This window comes from Trichoplusia ni, chromosome 5, assembly GCF_003590095.1.
Source record: "Trichoplusia ni isolate ovarian cell line Hi5 chromosome 5, tn1, whole genome shotgun sequence".
In the NCBI taxonomy this organism is placed as follows: domain Eukaryota; kingdom Metazoa; phylum Arthropoda; class Insecta; order Lepidoptera; family Noctuidae; genus Trichoplusia; species Trichoplusia ni.
In genome coordinates, this window is record NC_039482.1 from 14,026,545 (window position 1) to 14,040,609 (window position 14,065).

General features: G+C 33.5%; 2 protein-coding genes across 4 annotated transcripts; one reads left to right on the top strand and one right to left on the bottom strand.

Moving 5' to 3' along the window:
• Nucleotides 1-133: 133 nt before the first annotated feature.
• Nucleotides 134-12,351, bottom strand: LOC113494607 (surfeit locus protein 4 homolog). The gene is made up of 6 exons (XM_026873026.1): nucleotides 12,199-12,351; nucleotides 7,807-7,968; nucleotides 4,668-4,769; nucleotides 3,352-3,582; nucleotides 2,085-2,264; nucleotides 134-1,673 (listed from the first exon to the last, which is right to left on the bottom strand). Exons 1-6 carry the CDS (start codon nucleotides 12,247-12,249, stop codon nucleotides 1,587-1,589), a joined length of 813 nt encoding a protein of 270 aa, XP_026728827.1. The 5' UTR covers nucleotides 12,250-12,351; the 3' UTR covers nucleotides 134-1,586.
• Nucleotides 12,352-12,768: 417 nt separating this feature from the next.
• Nucleotides 12,769-13,780, top strand: LOC113494609 (ubiquitin-like protein 5). 3 transcript variants are annotated; one of them, XM_026873030.1, is made up of 3 exons: nucleotides 12,769-12,853; nucleotides 12,998-13,178; nucleotides 13,662-13,780. In XM_026873030.1, exons 2-3 carry the CDS (start codon nucleotides 13,001-13,003, stop codon nucleotides 13,703-13,705), a joined length of 222 nt encoding a protein of 73 aa, XP_026728831.1. In that variant the 5' UTR covers nucleotides 12,769-12,853; nucleotides 12,998-13,000; the 3' UTR covers nucleotides 13,706-13,780. The 3 variants fall into 3 exon arrangements, with proteins under 3 accessions (XP_026728831.1, XP_026728830.1, XP_026728832.1); XM_026873029.1 differs by having other exon boundaries at nucleotides 12,793-12,910; XM_026873031.1 differs by having other exon boundaries at nucleotides 12,822-12,844.
• The last annotated feature ends 285 nt before the right edge of the window (nucleotides 13,781-14,065 follow it).

The window sequence follows — 14,065 nt, forward strand, 5'->3', positions numbered from 1 at the left end:
TTGTGTTATTGCAGGCTTTACCACCACCTTTTTTGTTACTTAAAAGAAAATGAATCTGAAATTATGGGAAACACGAGGTTTTCTTGGAAATCATAATGAAGTAAACAATATAATAGTTAAAAAATAAAACATCTTTATTATATAAAAATTTATTCGGAACAATCTTTTCAGGAATCTTTATTATCTATGGCCAAACAAACTTAAGAAAATAAATAAAAATAATACAAAAATATGTGTCTTTTAAATACTTTTGATAAAGCAAATCATTATTAATGTTTTATGACTACATTTTATAGGGATAAAGAAGCCCAGATCTCCGAATGGTGACCAAAGTTTTACTTATGGCTACTGGAATATTAAAAATAACAAAAAGAGCATTGCGTTTACATTCAAAGATCTGCTGTCTGTTACTCAGTCAGTAAGTACAAAATATATATAATTTTTTATATAAATATTTACATTGAATCACAACATTTAGAAAATATACGGAATGAAAAATGTTACGCTATAGAAAATGAAAGCGGGCTACGTTCAGTCTGAGTAAATACACTTACGCGCGAAGGTTCCACTCCGCTAAGAAAATATCACTTCTGCAAAGGACAGGGAGGGAGTTCACTTGTTTTGGCGCACGAGACAGTGACACCGGCGGAGAGTTACCGCGCGCTCGGAACACGCGACTTATTCATATTTTCGTCGAGCTATAAGCAGCTACCAACGTTCGAATACGTGCAAATTATTTGTGCACGCATCGACCAGCGTCGGTAATGTTAAACTTACATCATGCCGAGCACGACTGTTATTCATTATAAAACATATTGTAAAAATCGGACAGCATGTCGCTCGCGGCGTGTCGTAACCTTAACATGGTTGCACAATGTTTTGCTCATAGCATATGAGTTACTTCGGCAGAGTCGTACGTAACTATGTAACATCGCCGCGCAGTGTCGCAATCACGCGAAACACAGAATTCACAACACTATCAGTTAAACAGTGCTACGTAAATACTAGTCTTATATTATTATAAAAATTGACAACGATGAAATCATACCTTGTTTATAATTTCGGCTAACTATAACGCAGGAAGGGTCATTGGCCTGAGTTTAATGATTATCAAAATACGTGCACTCGTTTTCTATAAAATTTTGTGTTATACTTACAAATGGCTTAGTTGTGTTATGGGCAGTTTGTACTTAAGGGTAAATAATTAACTTATCCCTAATAGATACACAACATTATTATAGGAATTCATAGTTATTTAAGTCATGCATTGTTAAAAGTAGAGTACATTTCATAGGAGTAGAGTAAACGCGATATCACACAAGTCCCTGCTTTCATGAAGATAATTTAGTTCCCTTCCTCGACCGTGTACACATCAAGTCTAGCAAACTGCCCACAACACAACCGGCCATTCTACAGGATATGGAAGTAAGCTCAGTGTTCACATTCTATCGCCGACTAGTCAGATTGTCACATAAAACCACCAAATGTTGTATGAATTTTTTCTTTCCTTTCGCACCATAACATCTTATGATTAAAATATCAAATGTCTTTCACTGTGCATACATTGTACACACTGCCGACCGATTCTACCACTTCTTCTTGTGCTCGTCCATACTGACGCCGCCCGGGCCCAGGTACACGATCATGAGGAGACCGCCGATCACAGATAAAGTCTGGAAACAAAAATTTCCAGTAAGAATACTTCATAAAATATAATTATAATTATAAATAAGTATTAATTTTGATTGAAATAAAATGATATGAAACTGTCAATTATGTATCTTTGCGACTTTAAAAAGCTAATTGATGGTTCTAGTGATTGTTGTATTCTAAGCTTATAATCCGCTGACGTTTAAAAATCAACAAATTATGCTTCAATTATTATGGGGTAATACACAAGGTTGTATGAAAAATCGCAACGCATTGCTATATACCAACACAATAACGCGGATGACATAGCGCGGCGGTTCAGGTTTAGTCAGTAAGAGTCTGAAATTACCTATTTCCTCCACCGAGGGAGTGGGTATTCATGAAGATTCCCACGCCTTAACAAAAAAAATGGGGCATACAAGGTATATTCTGACCTGGAAGAAGTCGTATTTGAGGAAGTCCCTGAGCGGCTTGTAGGAGGGCACGGCCCACCACGCGTTGTGGTACAGGTTGAGCACCGACAGCACCAACACCAGCATCAGCGCGGACAACTTGGTGCGGTAGCCCACCGTCACCAGGATCATCAGGATACTGCCCAACAGGTCTTGCACGATCTGGAAACAAGCATGAATTATAATAATATGTACTAGCAATTATTTTAGGTAAACCTAGAACATGTAATTTGAATATCGTGCCCTACTATGAGTAGCGTCATCGTCAAAATTGACAGCTGATATCGACCTACTGTCATAAGGTAGGTATAATTAGTATCGTTTGCCAAATGTCTTTTCTTAGAATCTTATTGATAAAACGGTTATTGGCAAGTTCATAAAATGTATCATTACTTGAATTAGAACCACTAAGAAAGAAGATTCATACAACCACTAAATGTAGACTTGAAATGTCATATTAGGTACTAAATACCTATTATTATTTTTAGTGGAACCTATTTATGAGTTACCAACCCATTTCGATAGAACAAGGTCACCTAAATATCAATTAACTTGACTTGTGTTTTGTTTCATGCTTTGCTTTGCCAGCGATGTTAGCATCAGGGAATCATAAACGAGACCTGGAATTCCCATACAACACCTTATAACTACCATACATATGTGGGTTATAGACTGTAGCCTGTCTAACAAAATTTGAAATATTAAAGTAGGTCACTATGACGACATACGTATTAGCATAGCATGAATATGTATAGTGACTAGCGACCCAAACTAACGTGCTCAATGAGTTCGACACATCGACTACGTCACTCAGTATTTTTTAATATAATTAAAATTAGATTGACATTTGTTGTAAGTTCAAGGACTGTAGGAGTGCGAAGAAAACGCGAATCGATTTTGAATTTTATTGCAGATTTCCGTGTGAGCTGTTCTGGTATTTCTAGTAAAACGTGTTGAAATGTCGCGGAAAAAATATACGAGTGATTACATCGAAATTTATAAGAATTATTCTGACTAATAAAGAAAAATAGGATAATCCCTGAGGACAACAATAAGTAAGAATGATACTCGTGCCCGAGTCGTGCGAAAGCTTTATATCTACTAACTAAAATCACATACGAAGACATATTAAACTACTTTTAACCCACGACAGAACGAAGTCGGCTATTCTTTGACTACTCTTTTCATTGTATATCCCATAAATAGTAGGAGTACCTATGTTAAACATGAATCAAATTATTGTACAAACCTGCAAGAAGGAGATTTCGAATCTCAGCAGCGTGATGAACATGAAGGCGAGGAGTATTCTCCCGGCGAGCTGCAGGTAGGTCTTCGGCTTGTTCTCCCCGAGGGAAGGCACGCCGGCGAACAGGCTGCGACCCTCGGCCCGCGCCTCCGCCACCACCAGCAGCAGCGCACCGATCAGGGCCAGGTTACGGAGCAAGAACTGCATGTCCCATAATATACTGTAGGCGAACGTCTGGAATGGAAGGCAAAAGGAAATATTATTTAGAAGAAGAAAAATGGACAGGTTTAGTAGAAAAAGGGGAGGCTTTCGCCCAGAAGTTATTCGAATCTTCTTAAACAGTAATCTTGCCAAGCTAATTTTAACACTACGTAATGAATACCCACAAACATTCGGTCTCATTATTTAAATCATCGTGACTGACTAGTGATAATAAAAAAAAGAAACAAAAGATGACCACGACTTTTTTTCAGACTGATAACAGATGAGAGTTCAAGTCCAAACATAAACCATTCATGTACTTATACCTAAGTAATTAATTGATATGATCTTGGTCCTCGAACCTAAGTAGACCTTTGAACAAATGGCTGGCTGCGTATTCGATAGTATATTCTGACGTCACAACACAGTACAACCTAGCCGAAACATCCGGCAATAGAAATAAGTTCATGTTGTGATTGCACTAGTTCCTGCTAAACCTTCCTAGTACACAACAATATCCACAAATTCGTTCTCGAGTTCTGGCATTATTATATATCAATATAATTTTGGTAGCAAACAGCATTGTCTACAGTCCAACAGCTGGTTATTATCCTAACAATTTTATTGCACGTAATATAGTATCGGTAATTGTGACGACCTTCCGTCCACGCCACCATGACACAGCACGAATTGCTTATCGTTAAACGGGGGTTTTAACGTGTGAAATAAAAACAAATCCAAACACGAAAAACCAACTGACAACGTGTATATTTTATGGCGTCATTCGTAAGCACCTACAACTATGTTGAATTAGTAAAAGGGCTATAATCGTGGATAATCAAATCAAAGCGCAAAATCAAATTTAAAAGTAACAGACAAACAAGCAGTATCGTCAATAATGCATGATACTGCAATGCGTATCAAACTCTACGTGTGAATAAAAAAAACTGCATTGAAAGAGAGAACATCCTGAGGCATCGGAGTCAAAGTCATAATACATTATTTTAAAATGATATAAAATGTGTTTTCATTCAAAATCAAACCATTGCCTTGGTTTGATTTCCCTTCAAAAAAAAATCCGCCAAACTGAATAATGTATATAGTGTGTAGCTGTTTACCTGGAGAACTACAATGAAGAAGAGGATTCCGCAAGCGATGTCCACCTTCAGCCTGCCGAGCACCATCACACAGCCGCCCAGCTGTCCTAATAGGTTAATTATCTGGAAAGAATACATAAACGGAATTAAATTTATGTAAGAAAGTAGATTTACAAGAAACAAAAAAACGTTGGTATGAATGTAATCATAGAATGTTGTTGTAAAACTTTAGCGTAATTTTTTACCGAACTTGTCGACAACATAATGAAAATATTTAAGGTATTATTTATAGACCTGTGGTTGTATGACTTTTGTGTGCTTTTTGCAGAAACCGAGTTTTATCATACATAATTATAATTGTATTTTATTAAGTTTATTCAAACGTTGTTCTATATATAAGTATTAAAATATAAACGGTAAATCCTATAATAATGCATTAAATATATCAAGTACTCAATGTGAGTCACTGTCCCGGCTCTCGCCTAAGTGCTATACAAGGCTCCCGCAGGGCGTTGCACTCTCCCTAATTCAGGTCAATATCGCGCTAATGCGAGAGAGACCCGGCAGAAGGTCATGGCTAGAATATAATATTCATTCATTCTCTACACAAGATAGAGTACAATACAAATAGTACAAAAACGCGGAACAATATGAACCTAACATTTTGAGTTTGAAGACGGAAGTTGTGCAAACTTTTAGAACTTTGCACATGGTTAACAATAAGGTATTGACAACTGTACATTGACGTAACCGTAATTTCCGAAACGTCCTTCAAAAAGCGGTAAATAGGCTCTCAAGTACATGTAACAGGTATTGAATAGTTCACAAACGCTAGAAAGCGAAAGTGGTGCCAAAATGGCGTGAAATTATTAATGTGCGCGGAGCCCAGACAGAGTAGAGTGAACGCTTTTGAACGAATGGCGTTGTATTACTTTAGTTACTATGATGTGGTTTTCCCTTTAAGTACATGAAGTGCACTGGCCACTAGGCGAGTTTCTACGGCACCGTAACATGAATGTAGTGTAAACCAACTCAAAATGCCCGTTCTACTCGCTAAGTAACTGTTTCATACAATGTTGTCCGATTTTCTACAACATTAGTAGTCCTACAAAAAGCGTAATAATATATGTATCCACGTTAATCTAATTGGTTAAATAAGAAATCTATCAAATAAATCAAATGACAATGACCCCACATTAAATTATCATTTCTTTGAAAAATAAATTTTACAGGCAACGGTTATGTGCCTCTGATGGATACACAAAGAAAATAATTAGTAATGGATTCGTACAATAAAAGTATAACAACTTGTTGTTGATCGATTAACAACATAGTCACAGTAGACTCGAGTAGTAGAGTAAATACGAGTAGTTTATCAAAAGTACAACTTGAATAAAATAGATTTTTAATTACTCGCTAGCTTAAAAAAAGACGGAAAATACGAGGGAATTATTAATATAATAAAATTTTACAGTTTCCCCTTATCATAGCTGAAACCAGACTGTTTACAATACATAGTGTTAAAGGAAATTAGAGCATGTAAATTGATTCATGAATATTAAATAACTGTGGCTATTTCTGATTTCTGACAGGCTGTCATAATTTTCTGAGCATTTTTACTAGACGTAGGAAGTGGACATTTATGAATAGCCTTCTTCACAATAGACATACTTATAATAAATAAACAATTTACATTTTAAGCAATTTAATACAATGGATGATATTGAGGTGCCAAATGAAAATGAAAATCACGGATTAACTCGGTATTTTTGTCTCTTAGACAATAGTGCGTACGTCCCAAGTAATTAATAATTAATTAGTGCATGTAAACACGTGTAGCGATGCAAAGTGCCAACAGATATATTATTGTTTTCACTTACTGCTCGCTGCAATCATAAAGAAGAGCTATTAGATATTATTATTGTAAAGGTGGAACGACGTACACGCATACAAATTCAATGCGGAAAGCTTTTCAATTGTGTCAACCTTTTTATAAAAATTGTATCCAAATACTGAAAATTAGAACAGTTTTTACAGTTGCTATTACGATTTTCAATGTGCGCCTCACTTCAAAGTGGAATGTAGCGACGACCATTAAGAACATTTGAATTGTTAGTTAGAGAAAATAAGGGGTTTCAGACTCAATTCAGACTGCTTTTTTTCTATTCAAGGGAATAATAATCAGAATAATTCTTATTGAGCAGAATAAGAAAAGAAGAGAAAGAAGAAATCAAAGAGTTCCATAAAATTAAATGCCAATTTGAAACCGCGATTAGAAGTAAGACGTACGTTATCTCCTGTATAGGAATTTGTAACAATGATTGTCGACTACAAACCAACTGTTGAGCAAAAAAGATCATTGAGGAAGAAACACCGATAAGAAATGACGATATTAAAATGTAGTATTGATAAATTGATACGAAACTGAATTTCCCAAATACGACCTATGAGATTAAATGTTCCGGTAAATTCGATAACTACGTGTAATGCGATTGCACAAATCTGAACGAGCGAAATAGATCGTGAGGCAATAATAGGATTTTTTGTTATGTAGATTGTACTAATTTAAATAAACAGACCTCTTTTGAGGTTGCGTATGTTTATAAAACTTCAGTGATAAGACCATCACAACTTTAAGCAAATCCCTCCTAATATTGTGTCCATGTGGAGTCTAATGAATAAGTCCGAAATTAATGTCTTTTTTATAATCCTTATATCAATGAGAATGAAGTGTTTTGGGCTGTGGTCTGAGACTTCCAAGATCTAACTAAGGCTTCATAATTCACGATGACTGACATTATTAAAGTGGGCGAAGACCCGCGTGCAAATTTGTATGTTTATTTTGAGTAATCAGAACCTACTCAGCAGACGCATAATAAAAGCTATCGTACGACTGAGGGCCAGGTTGTCATGACAACATTCTTTAGAGTGACAGAAAATAGAGGCATACCAGCACCACTTTAAGTAATGCTGTTGCAATTCTGGAAGAGGGAATAAGATTATCTGCGCACGACACGGAGCAGAGCTTTATATCGAGATAAAGCTCTGCTCCGTGTCGCAGATGCAATAGTCATTATTTAAGACACGGCATACTTTAAGATATGGCAGAAGCCGCTCTAGATCTCGCTAGAGCCAAAAAGTGTTTCAAAAATATACTCACAACAAACATAGTAGCGAGGAACTTGCCGCAGCCCCATGACATATCCATGTAGTCGCGTTGCTCCGACCACTGGAACCACATGCGGAGCCCGTCCTCCAGGAACGTGGAGATGAGGCACAGGCGCGCCACCGTCGGAAGCACATTCTTGCCTTTGCGTATCACCTGGACAAAAGAAAAAAAAGTTATGAAAAAGAATATTAGAATTTTTTTTTCGTTTTGAAATGGACTTTAATAAATGAAAGGAAAACAAGGTTTTATTCATTATTTCTGACTGTATGTACTCCTACTTAGGCTATTTTGTTATCGTTCTTTTATTTCACGGCGGCGGAAATGGCAGTTTGTGTTCCCTAGAAATAGAACTAATAATGCTGAAGAAAAGTGCTATTGACGCCGGGTATTCATTTCGTACTGGACCATAAGGCAAGGGGGCTGGGTGTTGTGGAGCGACTTGGGGTGCCTGTGTAGAGCGGTGTACCGCAATGGGCTGACTTGATTGATTCATTACTTTTATTAGTTTTTATTCTCATACATCTTGGAATAAATACATTTCGAGCGTTTATTAAAAAAGCCGCTAAAATCAGACCGGCTTAGTAATAAAATCTTTTTAAATGACAATCTACTCTCTTTTCACTCAGATTATTTTTGGCGAAATAGCAAATACAAAGTTGTTAACTAAAATGAATTTTAATAAATTCTCAACATGGCACATTTAAGACTGCATAAAAATAATTTCAAATCCACATGTACATTAAATATATCTTACTTGAAGAAAATTTGTATGATTACATCTTTATATTCACAATTGTATTACTAAAGTTATATTTACCCACTGTACAATGCTACTCGACTTAACACACATACTTTTACCAAATGAACAGTTTTCATTAAAATAATTGCACGAATTTGTCTCCGTCACGCGATTATATAGCTCCAATATTGAATAGCTCTAATACACATGACCGTATAACATAGTAAACGGCTTGAAAAGAGCTCTTCGTGAAGTCATGACATAGTAACAGTTAAATTATGTCTTACACCCACGATTATTACAAAGCGTGAAAAAACATGTCATAAAAATATGAATTTAATTTCAGTTTACTTATAGGTAACTTAATAAATGTTGAATGCCTACATTTAACTGTGTACGGATCAATTTATTAAGCGAGTAAATTCAAGCTTTACATGAATTCGATATACTTTACAATTTCACGCATTATTTTCATTGCTTACGTACAAATAAATATGAAATTAGGAATATTTGTTATATTAATCATATTATAATATAACTAAAAGCCTGTAAAAAAGAGGATAACGAGTAACTCACAATACTCACATAGATCTTTCGTGATCAAGTATTTGTTTAATCGGACTCTTGAGCATGTTCACAAACAACCAAATAATCATTGAACAAATATATTTGCTTCAAGCGGGGATTGAATCCGCGCCGTATAACCTTTACGTTATAACTTTATTAAATGCTTCTCATACATAAATCATAATCCTCGTATCATGCAATATTTCGTAAGTCAACCCCTATGGGAGGTTTGATGACAGAATAATGTTTCGTCACACAAATGATTACACTGTACTATATACATGTGAAGCGAGACGCCCAAACACTTTCTCTTTCTACCGTTACGAACTTGTTCTGTGCTTTCGTTGTTACTATGCTTTTGCGAAGCATTGACGCTTGATTTATTTGTTTTAGGAAAGTAAACTTTACCACCAAGGAAATAGACAACACCGCAAACTTTTCTTAGATATCCCGTGGGATGAATCTGTATAGGTTAGACTGAAATATACATATTATGACGAGTTCATGCGCTTTCGACGAGTCTATGAACTTTATTCTTTAATGTGGTTTGGTTATAATAGTATGTAGATCGGTATAGAATATTTTAAATTATAGTGCCGAACAACCCTGAATCACGCAATTTTGTAGTGTTGCCTAAAGTGAAAAAATCTCATAATTTATAGCTTAGGAAATACATTCACATAATAAATGACAAAATAACATGAATCCTCTGCCCTTTCTCTAATTACGTTAGAAATAGGGTAATCTTTCATTTATTACAATTTACAACAAGCTTTTGCAAAAGACTGTGTACTAATTTATTCAAAATTATAATTCCTATGCAGTAAGTTATTCCAATAATTCGAAAGTAATTTAATTATGACAAATCACTTATTTTATCTTAACGACTTTAAATTAATATCAATAAGTAATGATTTAATAATAGTTGTTAAATTATTGTAACTGTTAACAATTACCAAACTGTTACAATGGTGCTTGTTGATTAATGCATTTTTATGATTTTATTTGATCTTTGGAGTTTGTACTTTTCAGAATTTTTAGAATAATTTATTACTATCAATTGTACTAAGTTACAGATAAATACGTGTACTATAGATAAATACATATTATCTTCATACATATGTACAATATCTTTAGTAACACATGGCAATGACTTAATAACATTTAAGTAAGATAAGATATAAGTGATATAACACGCCTATACATTATCATATTAGTTATAATCTAGAAAATGCATATTTATTAATATTTTGAAATTGTTTTATTACATAGATACCTATTAATTTAACATATTACGTGTTTGCGATAATTACGTAACTTTATTATCAAGAAGAATAATTTTGAAAAGTACCTATTGTATTAATTAAAATTACATTTAAATTCAGCACCACAAGCTTGAAAATCCAGTGCAATCATTTTCAGTTATTTTGTAATCTATTTCTCAATCACTTAAACAATGTTACAGTCTAAGCTTTATATTAGCATTCACATTCACAAGACAAGACAAAATTTTAAATATGCCAGTTTTGAAATCCACTAATAAATAAAATCTACAATACAAATATGAGTGACTCCATCACACACTTTCACTTCTACTTCAATATTTCATGCGCCTACAAGCTAGATTTGTGCAAGCAATAAAACTATGATGGCATTCTATAAACATTAGCCATGTTTTACAGTAGTAGGCAAGCCATACAAGTCATGCCCTGATTGAAATAAGTGAATGTGATATCAAAAAGGATATTCTATTAAGGTTTTTATAGTTTAGTTGAGATGAGTCCAAATATATTAACTTGCTTAGTAAAATATGTATAGAATTGTGTGTTGGCTGCACATCAACACTTGATAAATACTGTTACCCACATAAATTATAAGGGTTTTTTTTTCTGAAACCTTATGTAAATGTTTTTTTATAATGACAGGATTAATCAGCCATATTTACATTATTTACAGCAAGTAAGTTAGTTTTTAGGAAGGAAGTAGATAACTATTTATTTTTGTTAAGGATAGGCCATACTAAACAAAAATAAATATTCAAACTTCACAAATGACAGTACTTAAATCACAAAATAACAATGCTAGCAAAGCAACTTAAATAATATGAGGAAAAAACACAAAATAAAAAACTATTAGTATATACAATTAAGGTTTTTTTTCAAGTTATTGTATTTTTGTTTCTGAATAAATTTTGTTTCTGAGAAATATAAAATTCAGATTGAACTCTTAAAAGATAGGAAATTAAAAAGAATGGTCCAGAGATATCTAATAATGATTAATTTACTCCTTAGAAACTACTTCTTGCAAGATAGAGATACCTTCTGTATAGTAAATGCCTAATTTAAGTGACAGATAAAATTTTAACTACTATTATTTGACACAATTTATAGATTGTTTAAGTAAATATAGTCATGAAAAAGATCTATTTTTTGTACATAACTATTACAGTATCAGACCGTTAAAAAAGATAAAGACTATGATGTTTTGAATTAATGTCATGCTCATTTTCTATGGCCCATACTTTAAAAGTATAACTAATAGTTCTGTTATCTGATAACAATTCCATTATGTAGATTTTTGTTAAATAAATCAAGTAATACCATTAGTATATCTCTTGTTAGTTAATGAGACACATTAAGAAATGCCCCTTATTACTTCTAATTATAGAATTGATACATTATTTATAGGTTAGCTATATTCAGATATCAAAAACATATGTGTTGAATGAAATCATCCATATAAAGATATTCTATATAACATATTTAACTATTAAAATCAAAAGATAAGTAGGTTAAAGGGTGAGACATCTGTAGAGCTATAATTTAGAAACTCTTATAGTTTTTCACTGAACATAGCATATGTGTAGTGATTCAATATTTTTTCTGAGCTTGGCAGCTACATCAGTCCACATTCAACCTATTTATATGTTTGTATATATGCAGTTTCACTCGTACAAGAAGCGCCAACAAGAAAATAAGTTCGGTGACGTGACAATCCCATCCAAAGTACGTTTCTAAATTACCCATTTCGAAAGAAAATAACAGCTAAAATACACAAATTATCCATTTAAAAATTACCTGATCTGCAACGTCCTCGGCGGTGGACACATATTCATTTGGAATTTGCATTTTAAAAACCGTTTCACAAGCACATTCACTAAAAAATGAAATTTCACTGCCGTCGAAACCGTCACGTCAGTCCTTCGCCGTCGAATGACGTGTGGACAGTTGGAATATACTTCCTGTCCAACTAATTACTATCAACCCAATTACCAATACTTCTAGGAGAAATACTTAATGATAAGACAAATCCATTAAATATAACTATTTTAACTAATTATTTGTATGATTCAGTAAACGTTTTATATACTTTAAATTTTGAGAAAAGGAAAACGACCCGGATGTTTTTATTTATTAGATCTTTTGCATGACAAGAACGTCAAAACATACACGTTTGGTTTAAACATACTATTTTCGTTTACTGGTAGTAAAGCTACAACGATTGTATTTCATTTTTATTAGCTTTTTAATGTAACAAATTAATGATTTTTTATTCCTAATTATTTAAGTAAATAGCCAGATGAAAATAAGTTGACATAATTTAAAATCCATGCATCTACTAAACGTTGAAAGACAACACAAACAACTATCTGTGACAACGGACAAGTGACAACACTGTCAGTGTCACACGAAAGAATAGCATCAGCTTGTGCAAGCAGCAGTAGTGTGTTGTGTATAAAACTATTAACTGTTTTTATTTTGGGAATTAATCAAATTCAGTACATTAACTGTAATAAATAAAACCAACTGTTGTGTATTTTATTAGTCAGTACGTACTGTGTTGTTCTACTTAACAATCATAACCTTATATTTTCAGAAGATGCTAGAAGTAACTTGTAATGACCGTCTTGGGAAGAAAGTGAGAGTTAAATGCAATCCCGATGATACCGTTGGAGATCTTAAAAAGTTAATCGCAGCACAAACGGGTACAAGATATGACAAAATTGTCTTGAAGAAGTGGTACACTGTATTTAAGGACCACATCAAATTATCTGATTGTATCCTTTTTAAATAGATTAGTTCTACAATTAGTAACTAATCTAAAGTATAGTACGAGTATGTCTTGATTAATATGTTTTTCCAAAACATTTTTCAATAAACAGTCTAAAAACTTTTCTAATATTAAACTGAAGTTGTATTGTAAGCAATCCATTAAATAGACTGCATTGGTTTAGATACTAAAAAAAGGTAAAGGTACACACAATTAAATGGTTAAACAACGAATATATCTGTTTAATATTTAATTCGGTAATAGTTGATTTTTAGATTACTTAAAATTGAGTTTTTAGACTAAAAGACACACCAAGATTGTTTACCTTTTAAACAAAGTATCTAAACCATTCAGCAAAAACAAGGGAACTGTTTTTCTGAACTTGTGGCATTTTGAGCCTGCACAATGGCAACTGACTCACAAAATCTATCCTATCATCATTGCCTTGCATACATTATTTCCACAGGATTTTTCCTTAACCAACACACAGATGAAATCCATGATGGAATGAATCTAGAGTTATATTATCAATAGACACTGGGATGGCAGACATAATAATTTAAATGTAATGTTAATTTTACTACTTTAATAAATATAAGGATACTAAAATATTGTGTTTAATTTACACCAAAAAATTATTGTCTTCAGTTCAAATATAATAATCTGATGACCCAATTAAACCCAGCAGCCCAGCATGCTCAAACCAGTGGTATTGCCATTTTATATTAACAAATTCATTGTCATCTTATGGCATCGGAGTAGATATGCATATTGAGTGAAATAATTATTTTTAGAGCTTAATCCATAATTGGAATTAGAAGATTCATACGCTTACAATAAAATTCAAGTGCAAAAATTTGGAAGCAAAACAGAAACATTCTGTTAAGAAACGCT

What these genes read in the sequence shown, in the direction of transcription:
- LOC113494609 (XM_026873030.1), top strand. Translation starts at nt 13,001, where the DNA reads ATGCTAGAAGTAACTTGTAATGACCGTCTTGGGAAGAAAGTGAGAGTT. An exon ending in CCACATCAAATTATCTGATT is followed by an intron (nt 13,179 to 13,661) that starts GTATCCTTTTTA and finishes ACCAACACACAG; the next exon opens with ATGAAATCCATGATGGAATG.
- LOC113494607 (XM_026873026.1), bottom strand. Translation starts at nt 12,249, where the DNA reads ATGCAAATTCCAAATGAATATGTGTCCACCGCCGAGGACGTTGCAGAT. An exon ending in CCGAGGACGTTGCAGATCAG is followed by an intron (nt 7,969 to 12,198) that starts GTAATTTTTAAA and finishes TCTTTTGTCCAG; the next exon opens with GTGATACGCAAAGGCAAGAA. An exon ending in TCGAAATCTCCTTCTTGCAG is followed by an intron (nt 2,265 to 3,351) that starts GTTTGTACAATA and finishes GCTTGTTTCCAG; the next exon opens with ATCGTGCAAGACCTGTTGGG.